At 37.0% G+C, this 24,359-nt stretch overlaps 1 protein-coding gene across 1 annotated transcript in view; it reads left to right on the top strand.

Annotated features, from left to right (window-relative positions):
* LOC306877519 (glutamate receptor ionotropic, kainate 2) overlaps window positions 1-24,154 on the top strand; it is a gene marked incomplete at its 5' end in the record, with an annotated part of 188,183 nt that extends 164,029 nt beyond the window's left edge. The window contains 3 exons of the mRNA XM_079429310.1: window positions 1,899-2,124; window positions 17,347-17,597; window positions 21,729-24,154. Coding sequence (XP_079285436.1) covers window positions 1,899-2,124; window positions 17,347-17,597; window positions 21,729-21,893 — 642 coding nt within the window. The 3' untranslated portion in view covers window positions 21,894-24,154. The remainder of the gene's footprint in view (window positions 1-1,898; window positions 2,125-17,346; window positions 17,598-21,728) is intronic.
* Between the last annotated feature and the right edge of the window lie 205 nt (window positions 24,155-24,359).

The raw sequence follows: 24,359 nt of genomic DNA, 5'->3' as shown, positions 1-24,359 counted from the left end.
AGAACCAACCAATTTTTCTATCATTTGTCTCCGAGTCATAAAAGATAATAAATTTGCTCCATTTTCATTCTCTTCTGTAAGAATAACATCAACAGAGGAGAATGCTTCGGGTCTGATTGTAGTGTGCAGTAAATGAATCAACGCCTCAGAACAGATCGAGAACCAAGAGCAGATTAAAGTAGTGCAATCTGTGAACACTTCAGCATGATCAAAATATTCGACAAATCACTGCTAATCAATCCACACAATCAACCGAAATACACAGATAGCATCACAGGAAGAATGGCGTGAAAATGAGAGAGAAATACTAGAGAAGTGACACAGAGGGACTTCCTTCACCTCACACTTAAATGATTTTGGGGTTGGTTCAGTATCAAGAAGCAGAATCATTTTGTCACATATGATCAAGTATGTGTCTAAGTAATGCTTGTGTGCTAAAAAGCATCCTACTAAAATATAGGTGTCTTGCATTGTGAAAAAAATATAGTTTTTATTGCATATGGTCCAACGGTAAGCTCTGTTCCAAAACCTAGTGGACTGCCTTCACAAAAATCTATTACAGTATATACAAGTTGAATAGTACAGTACACCAATGAGAAGAAATATGCATTTGGTTATTTATTCCTTGAGATTTTAATTTCCATCTCTTTCTTTCTGTCTATCTATCTCAGCCCCCATGGTTTTGCCTCATCAGCAGGTGTTGTCTACATGTGCAATCGGCTGATTTGTCAAGGCTAACTCCAGAAGATTCCGATTGGCACTTGGCAAATCACCCAGTTGATCTAAAATATCGACCGGCCACAAAAAGTCATTACACACAATAATGGCAGGCAGGACCTTGAGTATGTGACTTAATTAGGTTTCAAATGCCATCAGATGTGTTCTCAGAGGCACAAAAAGACCTGAGTTTAAAATGGTTGAAGATTCTTTGCAATTGGCAACACTTTCTCTCGCTACTAACCTTAATATCTAAGTTGATTAGGGGTTTATTTGTAGTTCTGCTGGAATAAGATGGTATTATTTTGTATGCTGAATTTTGCATGCTGTCAGTACACGTTTCAGTTTTGGAGATTAGTCAGGATTAGTCATAAACAGATTTGTGTGCTTCTGCCACAATTTGTGCCGTAGTAATCATGTAAAGGGGGCAAAAATATGACATTTTAACCAAAAGCTGTATAATTCTTCTTAAAAAGATTATTTTGAAAATACCTGCATATGGTTTGTGTTCCCAGCTAGAGAGCAGTGTGAGCGAGAAAAGTGGGTGGTTTATTGATAGTTCAGTGTGATCTCATTTCAATTTCAGGCATACGACTTTAGAGACAAATATTTGTGAATCGCTTGATGTTCATAATTGTGAATTCAAAGAGTTATTTTTTTTAATAATTAATGATATTAATACAATATTTATCATATATGCATATTTTCTAAATACTGGTCAAAGCCAATGTCAGAACAAATATAAATCAGTAAACGAGTGAAACACAATGCATGTAACAAAAGAGATTTATATATTTCATACTTATTCAGCATTGATGATAATTAAATGTATTCATACAAAGAAAGGACTTCACTTATATTAGCTCCTCTTGATTTCATTTACAAATTAAGGTTTCATTAAAAAGGCATTCCTCTGAAAATACTTTCTCTATCATTTAGTGAAAAATGAAAGTTTTTTTCGTGGGACTGAACTCAGTTACCTGCAACATTACTTCATAAATTATGACAATTACAGCTTTTACATTTCTAATGTATGTAAATCCTTTTTATATTTAAGATTAGAACATTTTGGTACTGGAGTTTGTTTGTTTATATTTATTGTTGTTGTTATAAAGCATATTGTATGTCAAATTGCATTTATGTATTAAAAGTCTGATAATAAATTTGACTTCTTGTCCCAGAAAACAAAGATCTCCACGTATGATAAGATGTGGGAGTTCATGAGCAGTCGAAGACATTCGGTGATGGTGAAGAGCATCGAGGAAGGAATTGAACGTGTGCTCACCTCCGATTATGCTTTCCTTATGGAGTCCACCACCATCGAATTTGTCACTCAGCGCAACTGCAACCTCACGCAGATCGGAGGCCTCATAGACTCCAAGGCCTACGGGGTTGGCACTCCAATGGGTAAGGCATATTTATCAGTCTTATTTTAATAATTTATCAGTACATATTTGCTTAATCAACTGAAAACTATTTCTGTTTTGCCAAAACACTTAGTCTCAGCGGCATTACCTTTCAACAAAATATTTGTCAGATATCTCAACAAAAACATGAATCATTGAACAAACCGATTGAAATGAGGGACACAGTCATTTATCAACACATCTCTGCCATGCAGAAGTGTATTCTCCTTGAAGTGTGTTTCACTCAAACTGCAGCGTCGACTCAAATCTTCATTTCATTTTGATTAATGACTGTCTGGCTCTGTCGGTGAAGGTGAAGCAGTTGAGGTTAGCATCTCTGAACGCCGCTTAGCGGCTCAGTGAATGTGCAGAAACGCGGACCCCGAGGCAAACGTGCATGAAATAGACGAATGGATGAGATAAATAAATGAAAAGAGAAACTGTGAGGCGTTTCCCCTCCTGTGCATAAGATTATCAGTCTCAGTAGCAGATTGTCTTAATCCTGTTATACATGCGGCTGCGGGCTGTGTCAGCAGCAGAAATGTAGGAGAAAAAAACAACTGTCCTCAGAAAGACTCGAGTCTGAAAACATCCAGAATTGTACATGATACCGCTGTAAGACATCTTAACACAATGACCCTAAAACACTTTCCTTATCGTGGGTTTGTAGAAGAGAGAATTAGGGTTTCTATGATTTTCTTCATATTCCTCTAGAATACATAGTACATAGAATAGGCATGATACCATTTTGGAGAAGTTTTAAAAAATAAAATTAGATTTTCATTTGCAGAGTTGGCCTTTTTACTCAAAATGTGTTACTCCTTTGAAAAGTAATATTATTGCTTTACTTATTACTCCCTGTCAGCAGTAATTTGTTGCAAAACTTTTTCATTACACTCCACAAAATTGGTAATTGCACGCTTTCTCCTCTTCTGACTTACTATGTGTGCATCTTTGTGACTGTTAGGGTATAATGTATTTGCAAATGTTTACCCAGAATCATAATTTTTGTTATTTTTTCATTCGATAATGTGATCTGATGAGCATTAGTGGCTTCCAGCACTGTCTGTCTCTGTTTTTTTTCTTTCTTTTTTTTCTTATGCCTTCGTTGTTATGATCATTCGCTGCTTAAATGCATCTCATATTGCATGTTTATAATTCGTTCTGTATCTTTCAATGATGAAGCTCCACTAGGCTTCTGCAAAGTTCCACTACACTTTCTACACAGGAAACATGAAGATAATGAACATATACAGTCAGGTCCATAAATATTGGGACATCGACACAATTCTAACATGTTTGGCTCTATACACCACCACAGTGGATTTAAAATGAAACGATTTTGTAATTAATTACACTACTACTTACTGTGGGAAATAATATTGTAACTAGAAATGTGTTCCTGCCCAACACTGTTCACTTCCGATAGAAAGGAAGGAAATGGCAGTGGAATAACTTGGACCTCAAAGCTACATACACAACAAATGACCTCAGCATGTGATCATATTCGATATAAAACAGCATGATGCATTACATTGCTTTGAAAGGACCAAAATAACCAAGACTGGAAAAAGCACCTTAATGTGAGGATCAAATGCCTCTTGGGCACTTCTGAAGCCTGACTCCTCTACCTCAGGGTACCATGTCAGTCAGCCAAATGAATGTAAACCGTTATCTTTGTTTCACTCATTCAGTGTGCTGTGTATGAATGAACTGGTGTATTGTGTTCAGTATTATGTGGCTTTGTGTGGCTAATATGTTCATTACATTTTGAAGTAGAGATTAACCATCCCGCCGACTGGACACATGCCCAGAGCTTCCCACTACCTGGCATAGGCCACTAATTGTGCACACATTATGAAAGATACCTCAAAATATATTCTTTTTGTAATTAGAATACCATACACATAAGCTGTTGTCAAAGTTATAAAAAGTGTAGGAAGATGGTAAATGTAATGACAAGAATGACACCATGTCCCAACTAGAAACAAGACAAACTAGACTAGAAACAAGAAACAAGTTTCCAAACTGAAAGGCAATATGACGCCTATAACAACATAACAGCAGTCAGATATGAGTTAAGTCGTAGTTTGGTTGTTTACCTAAAAATGAAAAAAAAAAAAAAATCACCTTACTCACTTGTCCACCCTAAAATCTGTCAAATCATGTTGATATAAGTAAATATAAAAGAGAGACATGTATTTAAAATAAAAAAAAATATATATATATAAATAAATAAACAGACTTTTTGAATATACATTGTTTTTAAGCATATAAAAATAAAATATATTTTGTTGACATTTATGGTTGCTACATATAATAAAATAAATATTTCTTTAAATACTACTAGCATATTTACATATACACAGTTTACTATAGGGATTATATTTATGTTCCAAACTTATACTGTATCTTCATCTACTCAAAGAATGTACGCATGTGAAAATGATAAATCACCTTATAGATAATATACTGTATGGAAATATCACTATTGATATAGGGCAATATATAAGGAATCTTCCATGCTCAAGCCTCTTGTGGCTTGCATACAACAAAACCTGCCAATTTTCACTGCCAAGCTTAAAAATGGGGAAAAAAAGATGAATATAAGAAATTAAGAGGGGGATCACGTGACCCTTCGACGGCGATGCAGGCTTGAATCTTTCGCTCTGCTCACTTTGCCATATTTTGTATGATCCTGTCAGTAATATTTGAACCACTCTGCATTGGACCTGTCATGAGTGCTAAGGCAGACAAAGGGGATCGGAAAAGAGAGATTGAGCAATCGCCAATGAAGAAAAAATTCAGAGATTCTGCCATCTCCAGAGAAGACCTCGACGAGGCTATTGCTAGCCGCATCGAACTAGCATTTAAAGAGCAACAAAATACATTGAATTCGGTTGTGAATTTGGCAGTAAGAGAGGCGATGGACTCTGTGCTGATTCCAGCATTACGCGAACTGCGTGAAGACATAAAAGCGACCAACAAGTCTGTTAAAGAGCTAAGAGAGGAGTTTGAGACCATAACTACCGCGGCGAAGCAGACACGTGACCGTGTAGATTCTGTTCAAGCAGCTGCACGTGAGGATAGGAGGACAGTCACGGGCTTAAGAAATCAGCTGGAGCGACTCACCGAGAAGGTGACGGATATGGAGGACAGGTGCAGGAGGAACAACGTACGACTGGTGGGGCTGCCAGAGGGGGCTGAGGGATCCGACGCGGCTGGTTTCCTCAGAGTTAATATTTCTAAGTGGATTCCTTCCTTGAAGGGCCGTGACATTGAGATCGACCGGGCACATCGCGTGTATGACGGAGGGAGGGGCTCCGATCGGCCGCGCACCCTCATCTTCCGTGTACTGAGATGGCATGACAGTTCAGATATCCTGAAGGGTGCTCGAAAGGCTTATCCGGTGAAATGCGCACAGAACAATGTCACACTGCTATTTTTTCCCGACTTTAGTCCAGCTACAGTGATCAGGAGAAAGGCATTTGGTCCGGTTCTGAAGAAGATGACGGCGCTTGGTCTCCAGCCCTTCCTCATCTATCCGGCCGTAATCAAACTACGGCACAAGGGGGAACAGAAAAGCTTCGATTCCCCTCAGAAAGCGGAGGATTTTATTAGCTCCCTGTCCCAGCAGAAGACGTATGCCGCGGCTCTGCGCGGGGGAACGGCGGCCGCTGTTTCTCCAGCCCGGCGGGAGGAGCTTGATGGTCGGGATGAACATGGTCCCAGCGGCTTAGGAGCGGATGATGGCAGAACGGACATGGACGCTGACTAAACTTGGTTTTGCTTTTTTCTTCTCTCCACTCTACTACTGAGATATTGTTCCTAACTTCCTATATATCGGGTACAACGATCTCATTGCTGGCAAGATTGACACCGCTTTTTTCTTTTTGGAGGGGACTAATGGGGAGTTGGTTTAATTTAAAATAATTTTTTCTGGCAGTACGAGCTTTTTGGGATACATGTCCTGCGTTGGAGTGGATCGGTCACGAACCATCACTATTTTTTGTTGCTCAGTCAGACCTATGTTCTCGGTAATGTGCGGTCTGAGTTGTTCCTTGTTTAAGGTTGTAAGTTGTTCGTGTTTTTATGTGGTTTTTACTTTTTACAACAGACATTTATACTTTAATTTATTTTACCTTATTTTTAAAGGGATTTTCCATCTAGGAGGTTTGGTATCTAAAATACACATCAACGTTTACACGCTATATATTCAATGCATACTCTAAATATTTTATCACTAAATGTGAATGGGTTAAATTCTGCTGTTAAACGAACTCGTGTGTTAGAATATTTACATCGTAAATCTATTTCCTGTGCCCTAATTCAAGAGACACATTTAAAGCAATCCGACGTGGCACGTTTCCAGAATAAGTATTACAAATTAGCAGCTTTTTCCTGCGCTCAAAATAAAACTAAGGGGGTGCTTATTCTTGTTAACTGGAAGTTAAATTTAACAATTGAACACCTTGGTAGTGATGAGAAGGGTAGATTTGTTTTTATCCGATGCAAAATATATAATAATAGGTTAGCCTTGGTCTCTATTTATGGTCCGAATGAGACAGACAGTGCATTCCTTTCACAGATCTCCAAAACTCTGCTTGAGCAGATTGATTGCCCTCTAGTGGTGGGTGGGGATTTTAATGCTGTCATAAATCCTGCTTTAGATAAATCTCAATCTGATACAACAGCCAATCCATCCTCTAAATTACTGAATAAATTTATCACTGAGCTTAACGTAATCGATCTTTGGAGAAGTCAGAATACTAAATCTAAGGACTTCACTTTTTTCTCTAATAGACACAAGACTTTCTCTAGGATAGACTACATATTTCTCAGCCCATCTTTACTTTCGTCTGATTCCTCCATCTCTATATTACCAATTTTATTATCTGATCATTCTGCTGTGCTATGCAGTGTTCCTCTTTCCGATGTTAAAGCCAAGTCCCCTAGATGGCGCTTTAACATATCATTATTAAGTAATCAGACTTTCATTACTTCTTTAAAAGAATATATTAAGGAGTTTCTTGAAATTAATATGCCCTCTGGTGTGGATCCTCAAAAACTGTGGGAGACGACTAAGTGCGCTATACGAGGTTTCTGTATATCTTTCTCTTCTACTCTTGCCAAAGCGAAAACCCGCCAGTTTACACAATTAGAAAATAAAATCCAATCATTACAAAACCTACAAAAACAACATTTTACTGAGCAACAGGCTACACAGTTGTCCTCTTTAAAAGAAGAATATGATTTGCTTTCACAATCAAAGGCGGAATTTATTTTACATAGGACTAGGCAAAAATATTATTTTGAATCGGAGAGACCTAGTCATTTATTGGCTCTTAGGTTGAGAGAATGCGAGTCGAAGGCATATATTAGCGCAATAAAATCATCGGATGATCAGGTCACCACAAACCCTGTGGCAATTAATGAAATATTTAAAGGTTTCTACACAAATCTATATAAAGCCGAAACAGATTTTGATGAATCCATCTGTAAGCAGTATTTAGATAAATTGGAACTGCCTCGGATCTCACAGATGGATAAAGAATCTTTGGAGGCCCCATTAAGTTTGGAGGAACTCCATGTCTCTTTAAAAAGCCTTCAGAAGGGCAAATCGCCGGGCCTAGATGGTCTCCCCCCAGAATTATACTTAGAAATTTGGGATTTGGTAGGGACACTTATGCTTAATTCATTTAATTTTGCAATTGAACATGGGGTATTTCATAGAGATCAAAAAACATCACTGATTTCATTACTTCTTAAAAAAGGGAAAGATCCATTAGATTGTTCCAACTACAGACCAATTTCGCTTATCTCATGTGATCTAAAAATTTATGCTAAAGTTTTTGCTTCCCGTATGGAGAAGGTAATTCATAGTCTGATCAAGGAGGACCAAACTGGTTTCATCAAGGGGCGCAATGCATCTGATAATATGCGTCGACTCCTTCATATTCTTGACTTTGCAGACTCCCACCCAACCCCTTGTGCAGTCTTTTCACTTGATGCAGAAAAAGCCTTTGACAGGCTAGAGTGGAATTATATGTGGGCAGTTTTGCAATGTTTCGGCTTCGGTGAACACTTCATTTCTATGATTAAGACATTATACCACTCACCTGCAGCATCAGTCATAACTGGTAATGTTATTTCCCCCCCATTCCCTTTACAGCGGGGAACGAGGCAGGGCTGTCCGCTTTCCCCCCTATTGTTTTGTCTATCTCTTGAACCCTTAGCACAAGCCATCAGGAAGTCTGAAGTATCGATTAAGATTCATGATCATAATCATAGTATTTCGTTATATGCTGATGATATTATTCTATATTTAGACCACTTTGATGTTTCAGTCCCTAATATAATTAAGGAATTTGATCATTTTAGTAGCTTATCAGGATATAAAATAAATTGGAGCAAATCTGCTTTAATGCCAATTAACAATATTAAAGTTAATTCTTCTATTCCCTCATTCATCCCTATTAAGGACTCTTTCACCTATCTGGGCGTTACCATATATAAAAACATTCATAAAATTGCCAGGGACAATTTTAATAATATTTTAGTTAAGGTCAAGAATGACATTCAAAGATGGAAGAATCTTAACGTTTCCCTCCAAGGAAGAATCTCCACTGTTAAGATGAATTTGCTACCTCGATTTAATTTTTTTTTCTCTATGCTACCGCTTTCTCCCCCTCCAGGTTACTTTAAGGAGATCAACTCCATAATTGCGAAATTTATCTGGAATGATAAATGCCCCAGAATTAAATTTACCACATTACAACATCCTAATAGTGCAGGAGGACTGGCTGTACCAAATTTTGAACTGTATTATTGGTCGTTTCAGCTTAAGGCTCTTCATACTTGGGTTGATCCTCAATCCACAGTTTCTTGGAGAGTGATTGAAGCTGACAAGGTTAAACCAAATAGACTCCAAGATATTTTATTTACTGGCACAGGGAAAAAAGGGGATAATTATAAATTTGGTCCGGTTGTGGCCAATTCTATTAAAATCTGGAAAACGGTTGAACGTCGGATTGGAGGACCCTTCAAATTTTGTAATAGTACACCTTTATGGCACAATTTTAATTTTGTATGCGGAAATCGCCCATTTATCCAACCCTCTTGGTCTTCTTTAGGTGTAAACACGTGCGGTGATATATATGATAACCAAGGCCTATGTTCATTTCAGACGTTAAGAACTAAATTTTGTCTACCAGCATCTGCGTATTTTGTCTTTCTTCAATTACGTTCCGCTCTCAAAGCGTATGGCGTTCCTTGGTCTTCTCCCGTTTCCTCTCATCCTATGCGGGACTGGATTGCACCATCTGCTGGTCGGCCATCTGCTTCCTTAATATATAATAAGATCCTTGATTGCATTATAAAACCTCTTTCTATTAAAACTATTTGGAATAGGGAATTATCTGACCTTAATTTATCTGTCGACTGGGAGAGGGTGTGGTCTAATCTCAGTTTAACATCTAAAAATCTGGCGCATCGTCTTATTCACTTCAAAGTCATTCATAGAGCATACATAACTCCTTACAAAAGATTCAAAATGAAACTACAATCAAATTTCAACTGCCGTATATGTAATACTACATCATCAGGTACTTTTCTGCATATGTTTTGGGAATGTCCTATCACTAGCAATCTATGGACACATGTAAACCTGGTTTTATCATCCTTACTGAAAATTGATTGGTCAGTTAACCCAAGTTTGTGTCTTCTTAATGATGATTCTGGTCTTTGTATAAGTTCGATGCAAAAGAGAATGTTGTTTGCTGGTTTTACAGCTGCGAAGAAGACAATAATACAGAACTGGTTTACACCGCATATGTGTTGGAAAACATATTGGATCCGTAGCCTCTTGCAAATAGTGTCTTGTGAATGTACAACAGCACGAATCAATGGAGCCAAGCCTTCTACCATTGATGCTTGGCAGTGCTTTCTCTTTGAAATACGTGACTGTATGGAGGAGTGACTTCTATGGGTTTCTTTTTTCGGTCCTTCCTTTTCTCCCTCCTTTTGACTGGACTTTGAGATGTTGAGTATGTGTCTGTTGTTTTATTTTATTATTTTATTTTATTTTCTTAATATATTGTTGTTTTTTTATGTTGTGTTATGTATGAAAAATAAAAAAAATGTTGATAACAAAAAAATATAAGAAATTAAAAAGAAAAAAAAAAAATTCCATAAGACTTACATATTTTTACCAATGTCTTTGTGTGAAAAAATAAAAATACTATCATTTAAATTATTATTCTCTATTCCCCTGGTACAAAGCTGTCACCCAAAAGCTACAAAAGCCAATACACACCTTTATATCTTATTTACCCTTTAATTACATTTACATTAGATACTTTTATCCAAAGCGACTTACAAATGATGACAATAGAAGCAATCAAAACCAACAAAAGAGTAACAACATGCAAGTGTTCATTAAATCTAAACAAGTCTTGGTTAGCATAACGCAGTACACGTAGCAAGGTGTAATATATTTATATAATATAAATATATATTAGTACATTAAAGAAACATATTAGTACCTAAAAGTGTAAATATTACTATCACACCAGTGACAGTTTTGTACTTTTTTATTTATTAATTTTCCGAGAGTGTAGAGTTTTTAAATGTGTCATGTAGCAGTAGAAATTTGGAAATACTACACTGATCAGTAACGTTCCAGGGACATTACAACTGATAAAAACTTCATATACCATTATCAAGTCATTAGACTGGGAGGATGTAAATGTCCAATGAGAAAATTACTGAGCCAGTATTGCAGGGAATGTCAATACTGAGATGCTGAGAAATATTCTGATTAAAAGAAGGACAGATACATTTCTTAACGGGGAGCTGAGTATTGATCCCCAGTCAGGATCAGTCATCTAGAGTCACATTCTACTGAATAATTGGACTTTTTAAAATATAAGTATAAAGTTAGGTCCATTTTGCAGCATCTTCTTACCAAGAACTCCTCATTTAGGGAAGAGACTGTCTGACTGGTAATTGAACTGATCAATTAAAGTTAGTTTAGGTTTTTATATGCAACATAAAGGTTTAATTCAACCAAAGGTGACAATTCTGTCATTAGTTACTCAACTTTGTTTTGTTTCAAGCCCAAAATACTTTATTGATCTTGACCACAAAATGAGGATATTTTTTAAAGGCTCCTGAGAGATTTCTGTCTTTTTTTTTGAGCCACATGTTTGAGCTCTGACAAGAACCAATGAGGTTTGTTCACAAACATCAGGAAAGTACGGTTGAGCTGCCATTGACCGTATTTGAAGTTCTGTCTGTATAGTTGGGTTACAACCCTAACCCTAACCCTAAAGTTTGTAAATAAATGTCTAAAAGCCTTCATCATATGACACGATTGTGTGTTTTAAATAGATCGACTCATATATATTAATTTTAGCACGTCAAAGTTTATGTGGAATGTAGGGCCAGAAATCTCTCAGGTTTCATTAAAAATATCTTAGGCCCTGTACACATGTTTAGCTGTATATGTAAAGATTTTGTATCGTATCTGCGTTTCGTCCAGACGGTTCAGGCATTTTTGGAGCCTGAAACCGCTGTTTTTTTGAAACCGAGTCCCAGAGTGGATAAATCTCAAAATGACACCTTTGCGTTTTGGTGTGTACAGCCAATCCATGTATTTTGTGAAATGATGATGTGATCACCCAAGACTTGACCCTAGTCAGACACCGCTACGTCACATAAAAGCAACAGCAACAACAATGGCGGACCACATGCTTCTGTTTACTAGCTTTTCTTGTTGTCGTGTTGGGTTTGTATTTGGCACGCATGGTTTATACACATTTTATATGCATGCCTTCTGCCTTTTTACCTTTCAATATTCATACTCTGATGAAGTATTCATTCATTCATTCATTCATTCATTCATTCATTCATACTTCTATCCATCCTTCCATACATTCATTCATTCAGACACCACTGCTTTGGTTCTTGGGGGCTCTTGATCGTTTAGAATTTATTTATATTATTTTATTTTATTTTATTTTATTTTATTTTACTTTACTTTACTTTACTTTACCCAGATTGTTGCCCAGATGGAAATATATAACTATTCCAAAAAAGTATTGCTGGAAAATAAATGTAGACACCAGACCTCTTGTAACTTTAATTGAATACCCCTGTTCTATAACATGCATTTGGAAAATAGATTGAAAATAGAGTGAATTTTCATTTTGTGCTGACTTTAACATCCCACAGTGTTCACAAGACTTTGTTTCTGGATAGACTAGGGTACCCTGTCTCCCAGACGTTTTATAGAAGCCAGCCAATGTTTTTGTGTGCATGAGACTGATGCACTGTTTATTTATATGTAAGGCTGCTTTGAAACAACATAGATTATGAGAAGTGCTATGCAAATAAATATGACTCACATGACTTGAACAGACTGCGGCCATGTCATGAGGGACTGAGTCTACCAAATAATTTACCCTGTAGCTATTTGAAAAGGGGGCAGATGTTGAAACCGAAGCTCTGTCGCTGTAAGGCTTGCTGTCTATAAGTTTGAAACTTGCTAGCTTGCTATAGAGTTTCCTAATCTTGTTCCCCCCTCTTTTCCTTATTCTTCTAATCCTCGTTCTCAGTTACACCAGTAATAAAACTGGCTGATCTAGGCAGCATGCTTTCCAAAAGGTGAATTATGAATATTCATACAGGTATTCTAACACTCTTGTGCTATAAACCATTTAATCATAAATTGTTGACGTGTCAGGGACGAAACATCCTAGAATATCTTAATCCATTCATGGTTTGGAGGGAGGTCTGTGTGCTGGTTTAAGATGCTATCCAAGCTTTTCCACATGGGCAGCGAAATCCTGCTATCAAGTGCCCCGTCTCGCAGTCGTTAATGCTTTGTCACTCAGCAGGTTCAAATCTGTCAGGTATGCTGTCTAACAGACAACCCAGTGAGGGTGTTTTTAGCTTGTCAGTCGCGTGTCATGGGATTGCATTGTGTCGAGCAAATGCAGGGCACATGGAAAAGAATGTTTAGCATCATCACTCCCCTGTGTGCCGTTCCCAGACAGCTCAGCACAGGCCATTTCCATTGCTAATCCTACCCTTTTGGAATCAGTTAGCATAGGCAGGCTGCATACAGACGTGCGTTTAGCATATATCTTGTTGACTTCAGCAGCACACAGTCGGCAGGATGCATTAATGTTGAAACTGTGGTGGCGAGAGATGGCCGAGTCCTTCTGGCAAGCGTTCCTGCACGGGAACAGACAGGGTCTGTGTTCAGACCATCTGCGTTTCGGTGTGTTGGTTAATTAGATGTTTAAATGAGAATATGTAAATTCTTGGCACAGTTGAATGTCTGGTTTTATACTGAGACAGGTGAAAGTGGGGACAAGCAGGTGAAATGTATGAAGTCCTCAAAACGTTGGCACCAATGTGGCACCAGTGTGGCACCAGGATGGCAGTAGTCCCTGACAATCCACTGTAAATTCACATTCAGCTCTACCTCTGTTCTGGTGTGAAATAATCACTTTTCCCTCACCTTCATGTCATTCTAAACCTCTATGACTGGAACACTATGACTGGAAGATACAATGAAATTCATTTAGACCCCATTGACTTTCCCTGTATGGTGAAAAACAGCTGAAACACTTTCCCTAGGATCCTCTTTTGTGATCCACAGAAGACAGGTTTGGAATGACATAAGGATAAGTAAAACAAAAATATCAGGGAATTTTAGAATACTTTTAAATATAGTGCTTATTACAGAAATAATATATTTTAAATTGAATATACTTATGTGCAAATTGATTGTAATGCATTAGACCCCTAATTGCATGGTGATTGCAATTAAATGAAAATGTTTAGAATTCAATGTTAAATGTAATAAACCCTCTTAAGTAGAACTTCAGTATATATTTATATATGTCCATAATGACTTATTTAAAAAATGTACTTAGTGTATTTCTGAATGTACTTAAATTAACATATAATTTAATTTCTATTGAAACATGTATGCATTTAAATATATTGGAAATTACACATTTGTTCTAGTGAAGTTGCAATTTAATACAATATTTCTTTAAATCACAACAAAAGATAAACACAATTATAACAATGGTTAAAACTTTTAATTCGCAAATTCATATCATCGGTTGTTGTGTCAGCGAATGCACTGCTTACGTTTTTCCAGAAGTTAGCATATAAATGGCTTTACTTAAATGACTCTAAACTGGGATAGAAGAAAAGTATTTTAACACTAAACCCCCTGCACACTTCACCCTTTAGTTTGGGCACCGCTGTGAGCTCCTTTTTCACTTGTGACTTCATTGTCTTGCTAAATGTGTGTAGCACCTGTGGTGTGTATCAATGTTCCGGGGCAATGCTGCTTGCCCCTCGAGGATTGTGGAAATAGAAAGCCCCCCAGTCAGCTTTCAGCCTGTGGTTGGGCCCCGTCCCTGGAGGCATCATTAAGAAGAGTCATGTACAATGCCATGCCATCAAACATCTGTCAGGAGTTTGCTTGTGCACGAGGAGCTACCAGTATCCAAGTAAATCTTTATCATTCCGTTTCATTTAAGCTATAACTGTACCCTTGTGCTGTACAGTGGGTCAAGGATTTATTCTGTTACTTGTCTTTGATGTTACAGAATAAGAAAGTTGGCATGTCTGTATATTCAGGCTTGTTTAATGTTTTAAATATATATATATATATATATACAGTATATAAAAACAAAACAGAAAACATTGTAGCTGAAGTGAGATTAAAACCATAAATTGTTTTATTATTAAATTACATTGATTGTTTTATTAAATTGATGATTTCCAGCATATGGATTCATCCAGATTAATACTTGTAATAACTGAAGGTCAGCCTCCAACTAAACATTGTAAGGAAAGTAAGATTAAAACCATTCTAAATCAATGGAACCAACATTTGTAACCAAAGTGTTGATTTATCATTAAATGATTTTAGGTTTGCATAGAATATTATTTATATATTCCTGTGTATATGTATTTATTGGGAGGTTTTTTTTTTTTTTTTGTGCAAGAGAGATGTTATTTTAGTTAATTAATTAATTCTATTTTATTTCATTTTTTTATATATTTTATATAGCCATTTAGGAAAATGTAAAACATACATGATATATGACACATGTATTATATAGATGAAAATAATAGTCGCCAAAACCATATAAAAAATAAAGGATTTTGCATAGCTGCACACACAAAACCCTAAGACCTAAGTGCTAACAATGAGCATAAAAAGACAGTTTGATTTCAGCAAATAAAGGGCACTTTGTGCTCCATATACTTGTGTGGTGCATTTGAGCAAAAGAACAGTTGAGTTCTCAATTATTCAGGCAATAGTACAATCCTTATTATAGAGAGTTAACCACAGCAGTACCACTATTACAACATGAAAGGATCAGCGAGGTTTGTGAGTGCTCTTGGTCTACCTCATATTTCAAATGAAACGAGAAAGCACCTCTCTAGCCGTTTTTGATCTGTGCTGAATGAAGGGAACACGACCTGTTTACCTCTTTTTGCAAGAGAGGTAAAATGGCTGATGGGAATGGGGGCGAGTTACGAATCGAATCCCGCAAGGAGGCCCACAAGGAAACATTACCTCAAATTAAGAATAGCAACTAGTTTTAATTAGACAGAAAATAAATAGATAAAAGCGGGAAATGCCAGTCCCTCGAATGTAATTGGGTTTTATTGGTGTGTTATCAGTGGCACCCTGGGAGCTGTGTTTCAACAAACAGCATTAGGCTTTTATGGCTCTTACTGCATTAGTGTCTGTATTTCTCACCTCTGTACAGCTCTGTGAGAAACACAATCTCACACCCCTGAAGTGACAAGCTTCATCTTTCCTTTTCACTGTCTCAGCTTTCCTCAAGTCTTGTAGTACAATCAGTGAGACAGTTTTATACATCAGCATGTTTGAATGTGCTTTAGCCTGGTATATATATATATATATATATATATGGTATAAAACCTTATACAATACTATTTGAATACGATTTCAGTATTTTCTTTGAGATTGTCTGATAATTTAAAGTGTCTTCATAATACAACAGCAGCTCACATTCACTGTAAATATGTTAGGCTCAAAAAATAAGGTAGCAAATACTGTTCCGCTATATTCAAGGTCTTTTGAAGCCATGCATTTCAGCAACAGACTGAAATATAATTCCTTATTCACTTATAATCTTCCCCTCCAGTGAACTGTTAACTATAGAAATGCTCTTACCAGATCATTGAGGCAGTGGTTTTCTTGAATGAATTGTTCAGTCTGTGTTGTGAATAAAAACAACTAATTCACAGGAAAGAAAAAAGTGCACTGATCTGGTTCTCACCATAGGCTTAATTTTAAAAATAAAAATTAGGAGCCAGTTCACTGGAGGTGTGAGGGCACCTTTTGATTCCATTCGTTTTTTTCTTCTTTGCTCTTGGGTCTGTGACAGCTTGCAGGAAAGCTATGGAATTTGGCACACAGGTGAAGGACAGTCAAAAGTTATTAAATGTTTTTCAATAGACCAAATCGTTCTTGTATAGAGCATCAACATATTCAACATAGAGCATGCCGAAATGGATGTGAACCTATATTTCCGCAAAAGTTCAGACCAAACTTGCTATGTGTTATAACAACCATGACCTGAGGATACATGAGCAGTTCCAGTTTATGTTGTCCATTTCAAATTAGGTGCAAAACCTTTTTTTTTTTTTTTTTGTTCTTATCTTATACAGTTTGTCCGATCTTCACCAATGTTTTTTACCTTGCTGGTAAAAAAAAAAAAAAAAAAAAGTTTAGGTATCTCAAAATGCTGTTGTATAAATCATCATCAGAGTTGACTGCATGATACTTAAGTGTATCTGAGGCTGTATTTCTGCAATGCCAAAGGCTGTGCCACCTGTTGGTCAAAAGTGATAAGCAATTATGTCACATTACAAGTGACTGTATTCATGATTTTGAAATAATTTTGCTTAAAATTATCATCAGATGCCTTTAATTATTATTATTAGTTGGCATGATGCTCCCTGGAATGCTTGCTTAGTTGCTCATTAATTGCTGCTTGCATTTTGAGGTGAAATGTGACCCATATGTCACGAATATGCACATTCTTGACGATTTTGTAAGATTTCATCCATTCAAACAACAGGAATTAGCAGATGCGAAGAGAACTAATTCTCATCATCCCGTTAAATCAGTTTTCCCTTTCTGACCCTTCAGGATCCCCATACCGAGATAAGATCACCATCGCGATCCTGCAGCTACAAGAGGAAGGGAAGCTGCACATGATGAAGGAGAAGTGGTGGCGAGGAAACGGCTGTCCTGAGGAGGACAATAAGGAGGCCAGTGCGCTGGGCATCCAGAACATCGGTGGCATTTTCATAGTGTTGGCTGCGGGACTCGTGCTCTCTGTGTTTGTGGCAGTTGGGGAGTTTCTCTATAAGTCCAAACAAAACGCACAGCTGGAAAAGGTAAAAGCAACATGTTCACATTCCTGGACTGCAATGATCATTTGAAATCTGTTAGGATTTAGGGTTATTAAGCAAGTCTCTACAGAGAAAACAAATCACATATGATAATCACAAGAAACGGTTTTGCAATTTTGTGTTTCATCAGCGGGGGTATTGTGGGTAATATAAGCCAGCCAGTCAGATTAGTTCAACTGATGCCTCTGAGTATGAAAGAATCTGTTACAGATCAATGCAAACAATATTAATTCTGTCTAAAATTGGCTTTAATGTTGTGGTGCTGAGAGCAAAGCGTGAGGGATATTTCACTGGTAATATTTTACAGACAGTGCCTGTGTCTGGAGAGCAAACAGTCCTTCTTGACGTAAGTCTCTGAAGACAGAAGGGCTTGGGCTTTACTTGCTCAAATGGCCACCATTGTGTCATCTCGCCTCAACAGATGTGTTGTTCTTTCCCCATATCCACTTCACTCGCATACTTGATCTACTGAGCCATCCAATGCTTGAAGTGTACAGTCAATAATGCGGTAGTAAAAAAAAAATACTTGTACTCTCACTCTCACATTTTTCTACTCACTTCACAAATATAATGTTTAAGCACATACACACTCTTACAGAATTTATTGGCAATTAAAATGCTACTAATGAGCTTTTGTTTCACTTACTAGACTAAATTGCTGGATTGCTTGATAGTCATTTATTCTTTATTTTATTTTATTTTTCTATTATTATTAACTTCCCTTTCCAGTTGATGTTGTTACTGTTTAATCCACGCAGTCTCATCTTCAAGGGTGTTTTTGTCTTTAAAATAACCAAATGTCACTTGAGTGGATGAACTAAGTACAGAAGTGTCAAATTCCAGATGATTGATTTTGTTAGCAAGATTGGCACTTTGTTCAATATTCTCTTACACTATTCTGCAGAAGAAAGAAAAAATAAATAAAACATCATATGGCAATTCCTCTTGCTCCTCAGCAGCGCATTCCTCCAGAAATTAGCATTTTATAATTGCCTCTATTTTGTAAGATTAGGAAAGAGCCAACAGTCTGACTAACAGTCGTATTGCTTTAGATAAAAAATGTATAAATGGTTCTAACATAATGTGATGTAGATTTCCTGCCACCAGAAAAGAAACACAAAAATGTATTTAGTAAGATCTTGTTAAAATCATTCACATTTACATCGGTAATAAAGGTTCACGGGGTTCAACATCAGAATGGTGTATCATTTTAGCAAATACATCAAATATTGCATGAGAACTGCAACATATTTTGTAGAATTGTTCATGGTTTCTTTATGTATTTTATGAAGATTTGTTCGGTGCATCTTTATTTTTATAGTGTATGCTCAAGATCACACATACACAGAGGCACATATAAATTCATGTTTAAATAAAAGGATTACTATAATATTTCTGCTTCTCGTTTTATTTTTTGCATATTTTACATGAATATTCTCAATCCGTTTCTTCCACCTCTGCTTTCTGCTGCTGAGTTTCAGTTTGCTAAAGTATACCTGTAACTTCGCTCCTGAAAGTCCCCACTGTCCATACATATCTTAATGCGTTAACACATTTACTCTTTTTGTTCTATATGTTGATGTTCTATATCCAGTTTGTCAGCGACATAACCACAATTTTTTTTTATGATCATGCTGTTGGATCCAATGAAAAATAAACATGTACATACATACTGTACATATGCATAAAGTACTGTTTAAGGGTTAGCCTTTGAAAGCCAGGTATAACGCTTTGTTATATTTAATTTCAGAAATATTAGTCTTAAAATTTATAACAATAGAATAAATAAAACTATTATTTGCATATCTAATTTTGGTAAGACTTTACTTAAAGCCTTTATGTATAATGTATTATATTCATAATATACATTTGAATGCATTATATACATTTTTTCAGTATTATTTGTAGGTCAATAGACAAATAGATAATGAATAGATAATTGTAGTTATAATTATTCATGAGATCATGCAATGTACAGGGTGGGCCATTTATATGGATACACCGTAATAACATGGGAATGGTTGGTGATATTAAAGTCCTGTTTGTGGCACATTAGTATATGTGAGGGGGCAAACTCCTCAAGATGGGTGGTGACCATGGTGGCCATTTAGAAGTCGGCCATCTTGGATACAACTTTTGTTTTTTCAATAGGAAGAGGGCCATGTGACACATCAAACGTATTGGTAATGTCACAAGAAAAACAATGGTGTGCTTGGTTTCAACGTAACTTTATTCGTTCATGAGTTATTTACAAGTTTCTGACCACTTATAAAATGTGTTCAATGTGCTGCCCATTGTGTTGGATTGTCAATGCAACCCTCTTCTCCCACTCTTCGAAGGGGGTCAGATCGGGAGACCTTGGGGGCCATTCAACTGGCCCACGATGACCAATCCACTTTCCAGGAAACTGTTCATCTAGAAATGCTCGGACCTTGCACCCATAATGTGGTGGTGCACCATCTTGCTGGAAAAACTCAGGGAACGTGCCAGCTTCAGTGCATAAAGAGGGAAACACATCATCATGTAGCAATTTCAAATATCCAGTGGCCTTGAGGTTTCCATTGATGGTGCACCACCACATTATGGGTGCCAGGTCCGAGCATTCCTAGATGAACAGTTTCCTGGAAAGTGGATTGGTCGTCGTGGGCCAGTTGAATGGCCCCCAAGGTCTCCCGATCTGACCCCCTTCGAAGAGTGGGAGAAGAGGGTTGCATTGACAATCCAACACAATGGGCAGCACATTGAACACATTTTATAAGTGGTCAGAAACTTGTAAATAACTCATGAACGAATAAAGTTACGTTGAAACCAAGCACACCATTTTTTTTCTTGTGACATTACCAATAAGTTTGATGTGTCACATGGCCCTCTTCCTATTGAACAAAACAAAAGTTGTATCCAAGATGGCCGACTTCTAAATGGCCACCATGGTCACCACCCATCTTGAGGAGTTTGCCCCCTCACATATACTAATGTGCCACAAACAGGACTTAAATATCACCAACCATTCCCATGTTATTACGGTGTATCCATATAAATGGCCCACCCTGTATTATAACATGCATTACAATGCATAATGAATGCATTTGATCTACTTTTATTATGCATTACATTGAAAGGTTTTAAGTAAAGTGTTACTGTGTTTTTTCTTCAACTGAGAACATTAGAGAAAATGAGGGAAGAGTCAGTATTTGTCCTGTTGTAATCAACAGCATGATGTACAAAGATCATAACTTCTGTTTAACCCAGAATCTCATATGTGTGGCTGAATTTGTCAAATTTGAAGCATCAATTATTAAAGTTTGTGCCAGTAATCATAAGCTAGTTGCTAATGTTCTGTTATTGGCTGTTGTGGAGGATGTCGCTATGAAGAAGGCAGATCATTGGGTAAGAACACTCTGATCGGAATGCCTAACAAGCACCTTATTATTTCATATCTTCACGTCTCTCACAAACATATTGTAATGAAAATGCTGTAAATAAAGCCACAAAAGCACAAAGCATTTCCTGTGAGCAGCAATATTAAATTATTCACAGCACAAACTGCATAGGCAATTTGTACCTTTAGTTAGAATGAATGTGTTTATTTTTATTCATTTCCAAGCAAAGACAAACAAATCTGAATAAGTCATAAGACTGTATAAAGGCTGTGGCTGTTGAATAATGTCTGTTAATTATTTCTCAAAAGGAAAAGCAGGATGACAATCACACGTTGGCTTGCTTCGCCGTTACACAGCTGACAATCTCACCGTTTGCTTCTTGTTTGGAAAGTGGGGGGTTGTTTAATTGGCCATACGGTTATACAGGATTTGAATCTGAGAGGAAAATAATATGCATCAATAAATCATGCAGCATCCTGGCAGGAGGAAGCAAGGTGAAATCTGCCACGGAGAAATCGCTTTAGTTATGATGCTCGTGTTGTGCATCCACACGGACACCAGCATAATCATTCCATCCAGTCTCCATTTCTTTCACCCCCCCCCCCCCCCCAGTCCCCCGCTAACCATCACTGACCCACTGTCCTCCACCATTCCAGGAGCCGAGAGACAGTATGTGTGTGTTTGTGTGTCAGAAGTGAAGGGACGTCCAATCAGCTGTGTTCTTCTGTCCGCACAGAGATCCTTCTGCAGCGCCATGGTGGACGAGCTACGGGTTTCCCTCAAGTGCCAGCGCCGGCTCAAACACAAGCCGCAGCCGCCCGTCATGGTCAAAACGGATGAAGTCATCAACATGCACACCTTCAATGACCGAAGACTGCCAGGCAAAGAGACCATGGCTTAAAACGGACACCAGCTCGCTCTTTCTTGAGCTTGGAGAAGGAAACTTGGCGGGGAGAAATTTGGGCGGGGAGGAAGTCGGTTTTCTACACGGGGAAGGGATCTTAAATGTAATTTCAAACAATTAGTTACTGAAACCAACAGCAGAAACTGAAACATATTTCCTGTGGAAATAACTTGAATCTGGGCAAAATTTTAGTTACCTCATCGCTCCAGATCACCACTAGAGCAAAGACTGACCGGTGCCAGCGTTCAGGGTAACTTTTAGCAGGAAATACACACACACACACAGCTAGAGGAGTGTGATGGAGGGAGGTTTGTCTGCTCATTACGATCATATTATTTTAGGTTTGATGACACACTTGGCTGTTGTCCATCCACAGAGAGCAGCTGAGTCCTTTTAGAGAGAACGAAGACACGTGTCCTGACAAATACGGAAGCAAAAGAAGGACAGGTTTTTAAAACGTACAGTACCTGTGCTACTTTTAGGAGCAAAATTAAAAAAAAAATACTCTGAAACAATCAGTTTGCAGCACTCTTTGCTGAGCGCCACAGCAATATCACTGAAATTATTCAGCATGTTTCTCACCCACACTCACAAGCAATGGAAGCAGGACAGAACAACAGGCAATATACCACTTTAATTTCTTTGCATTTTCGGGCCCCTGCTGAGCATCGCAGTGTGTAAGGGTGAATCTCAGACAAATGTGTTCGACCCAAAACACATTTTGACCCCAAAAATTATGGAATCATTGAGTTTTTGTGTTCATTTTAACACATTACACAACTGAATATTTTCTGTCCAAAAAACAAAACAAAACAGTTAATAAGATACTTCAGAGACAAAATAAGATACTTTTATTGAAGCAAAACTTCATTAGATGAGGCTTAAATTGTCTGTGCATTTTTTTTAAATATTATTATTATTATTGTTTTTTGTTGTTTTAAATGTGAACCTCTAAATTTTGTACCGTAATGCATCTGCATATTTTTTTACACTTATTAGTGATTCTCATTACAGTATGTTGTATTCTAGAGAATATGCAGAATCTATTCATCAGTAAGCATAAATTAAACGGTACAACAAATGATAAAAACAAAAAAAGCATTTTTTTATATATTACAGTAGTTTTTCTTTTTTTTTTTTGTAAAAAGAGGTAAATGTGTTTTGAACTGTCATGCCAATAATATCACAAATATTAAAAAAGTAATGGTCCTAAAATAGTCTTCTTTTCACTTATGCTATCAAATATATTGATATTTATTTCTTTAATTTTAATTTGAGCTGAAATATTACCTGCTAAAAAACACATTTCATGAGATTCATCCGAAAACCTCTCCAAAAATTGGATGAGTGAACTCAAAACAAATTCCAACTATTGCGATGCATTTATTCAACCATTTGGTTTACAAATTTTTTCTTTTTTTTTTCTTTTCTTCCTTTCCATGATGGTCACAGCAACAACACACATGTAATATTTCATGTCTGTTTTTTTTTTTTCAATTTTTCATTTAATTTCAGGTTAATGTTTGTACTTTGTGAATTTGATTTCAGAAAAAGAATCCTCATGTAAACTTGTGCAAATGTAAGATTTCTATAAAAAATAATAAGGTGTTTTGTACATTTAAAGAATATCAAAATTTTGTAATAATTTTTATCAACACAATCATTGGCATCTCTCTCTTGATACGGGGATGACCGCCCTGTGGAATCCCCACACCAGAATATAAGGTTGCGATGGCCCATGGGACCGATGCCCTTCCGCATGGATGAGCCCCATGTGACGGAATACATCCAGGATCACATCACCTGGCCTCCATGAGGATGAGTTTGTGCCAGGGTTCATGATAGGCGCACACAGAACGGGGGAAGTGCCGAGCATGCCTGGTAGTCTTTATGTGACAAACACACACATTTTGGACAGATCCTATTTTTATCATGTAAAGGAATCATATTTAAAGAAAGATATTTTTACTTGAGATAAATAGAAACGACAAAACGGATTCAGAAGTGTGATATATAAATATATATACAAAGTGAAGAGGACTGCTAATATGCTTCATATTCAATGCCCCCGGTTTCTAATAGACTGCTAGTACTCAGTGCCAAGACGTTGTGTGTAAATGGTTTCAAATGGATAAGATGTATTTAAAGATTTTTCAGATAAAAACTAATTTTGACCATATTGTGAAAACAAAATGAAGTGCACACAGTTTCCTGTCTGAAGTTGATGCACAAGTTTAAAGGAAGTAATTAAAAAAAGTCAGCACACTTGCTTGTGGTCTCTTTTTTTTGTTTTCTATATAAAATATATAAATATCTATTTTCCTTATAATGACCCCAGGGACATCCCTAGTAAAAAAAAAAAAAAAAAAAAAATTATATATATACACTTTTGGTATACTAAACAGGTATACTTACCTTCTGCTTAATTGAAACAACACTAATTTTGGACTTAAAGTGCTTCAG

Source organism: Barbus barbus (genome assembly GCF_936440315.1).
Source record: "Barbus barbus genome assembly, chromosome: 12".
Lineage (NCBI taxonomy): Eukaryota > Metazoa > Chordata > Actinopteri > Cypriniformes > Cyprinidae > Barbus > Barbus barbus.
The sequence above is the reverse complement of the archived record's forward strand: the minus strand, read 5'-3'. Positions and strand labels throughout refer to the sequence as shown.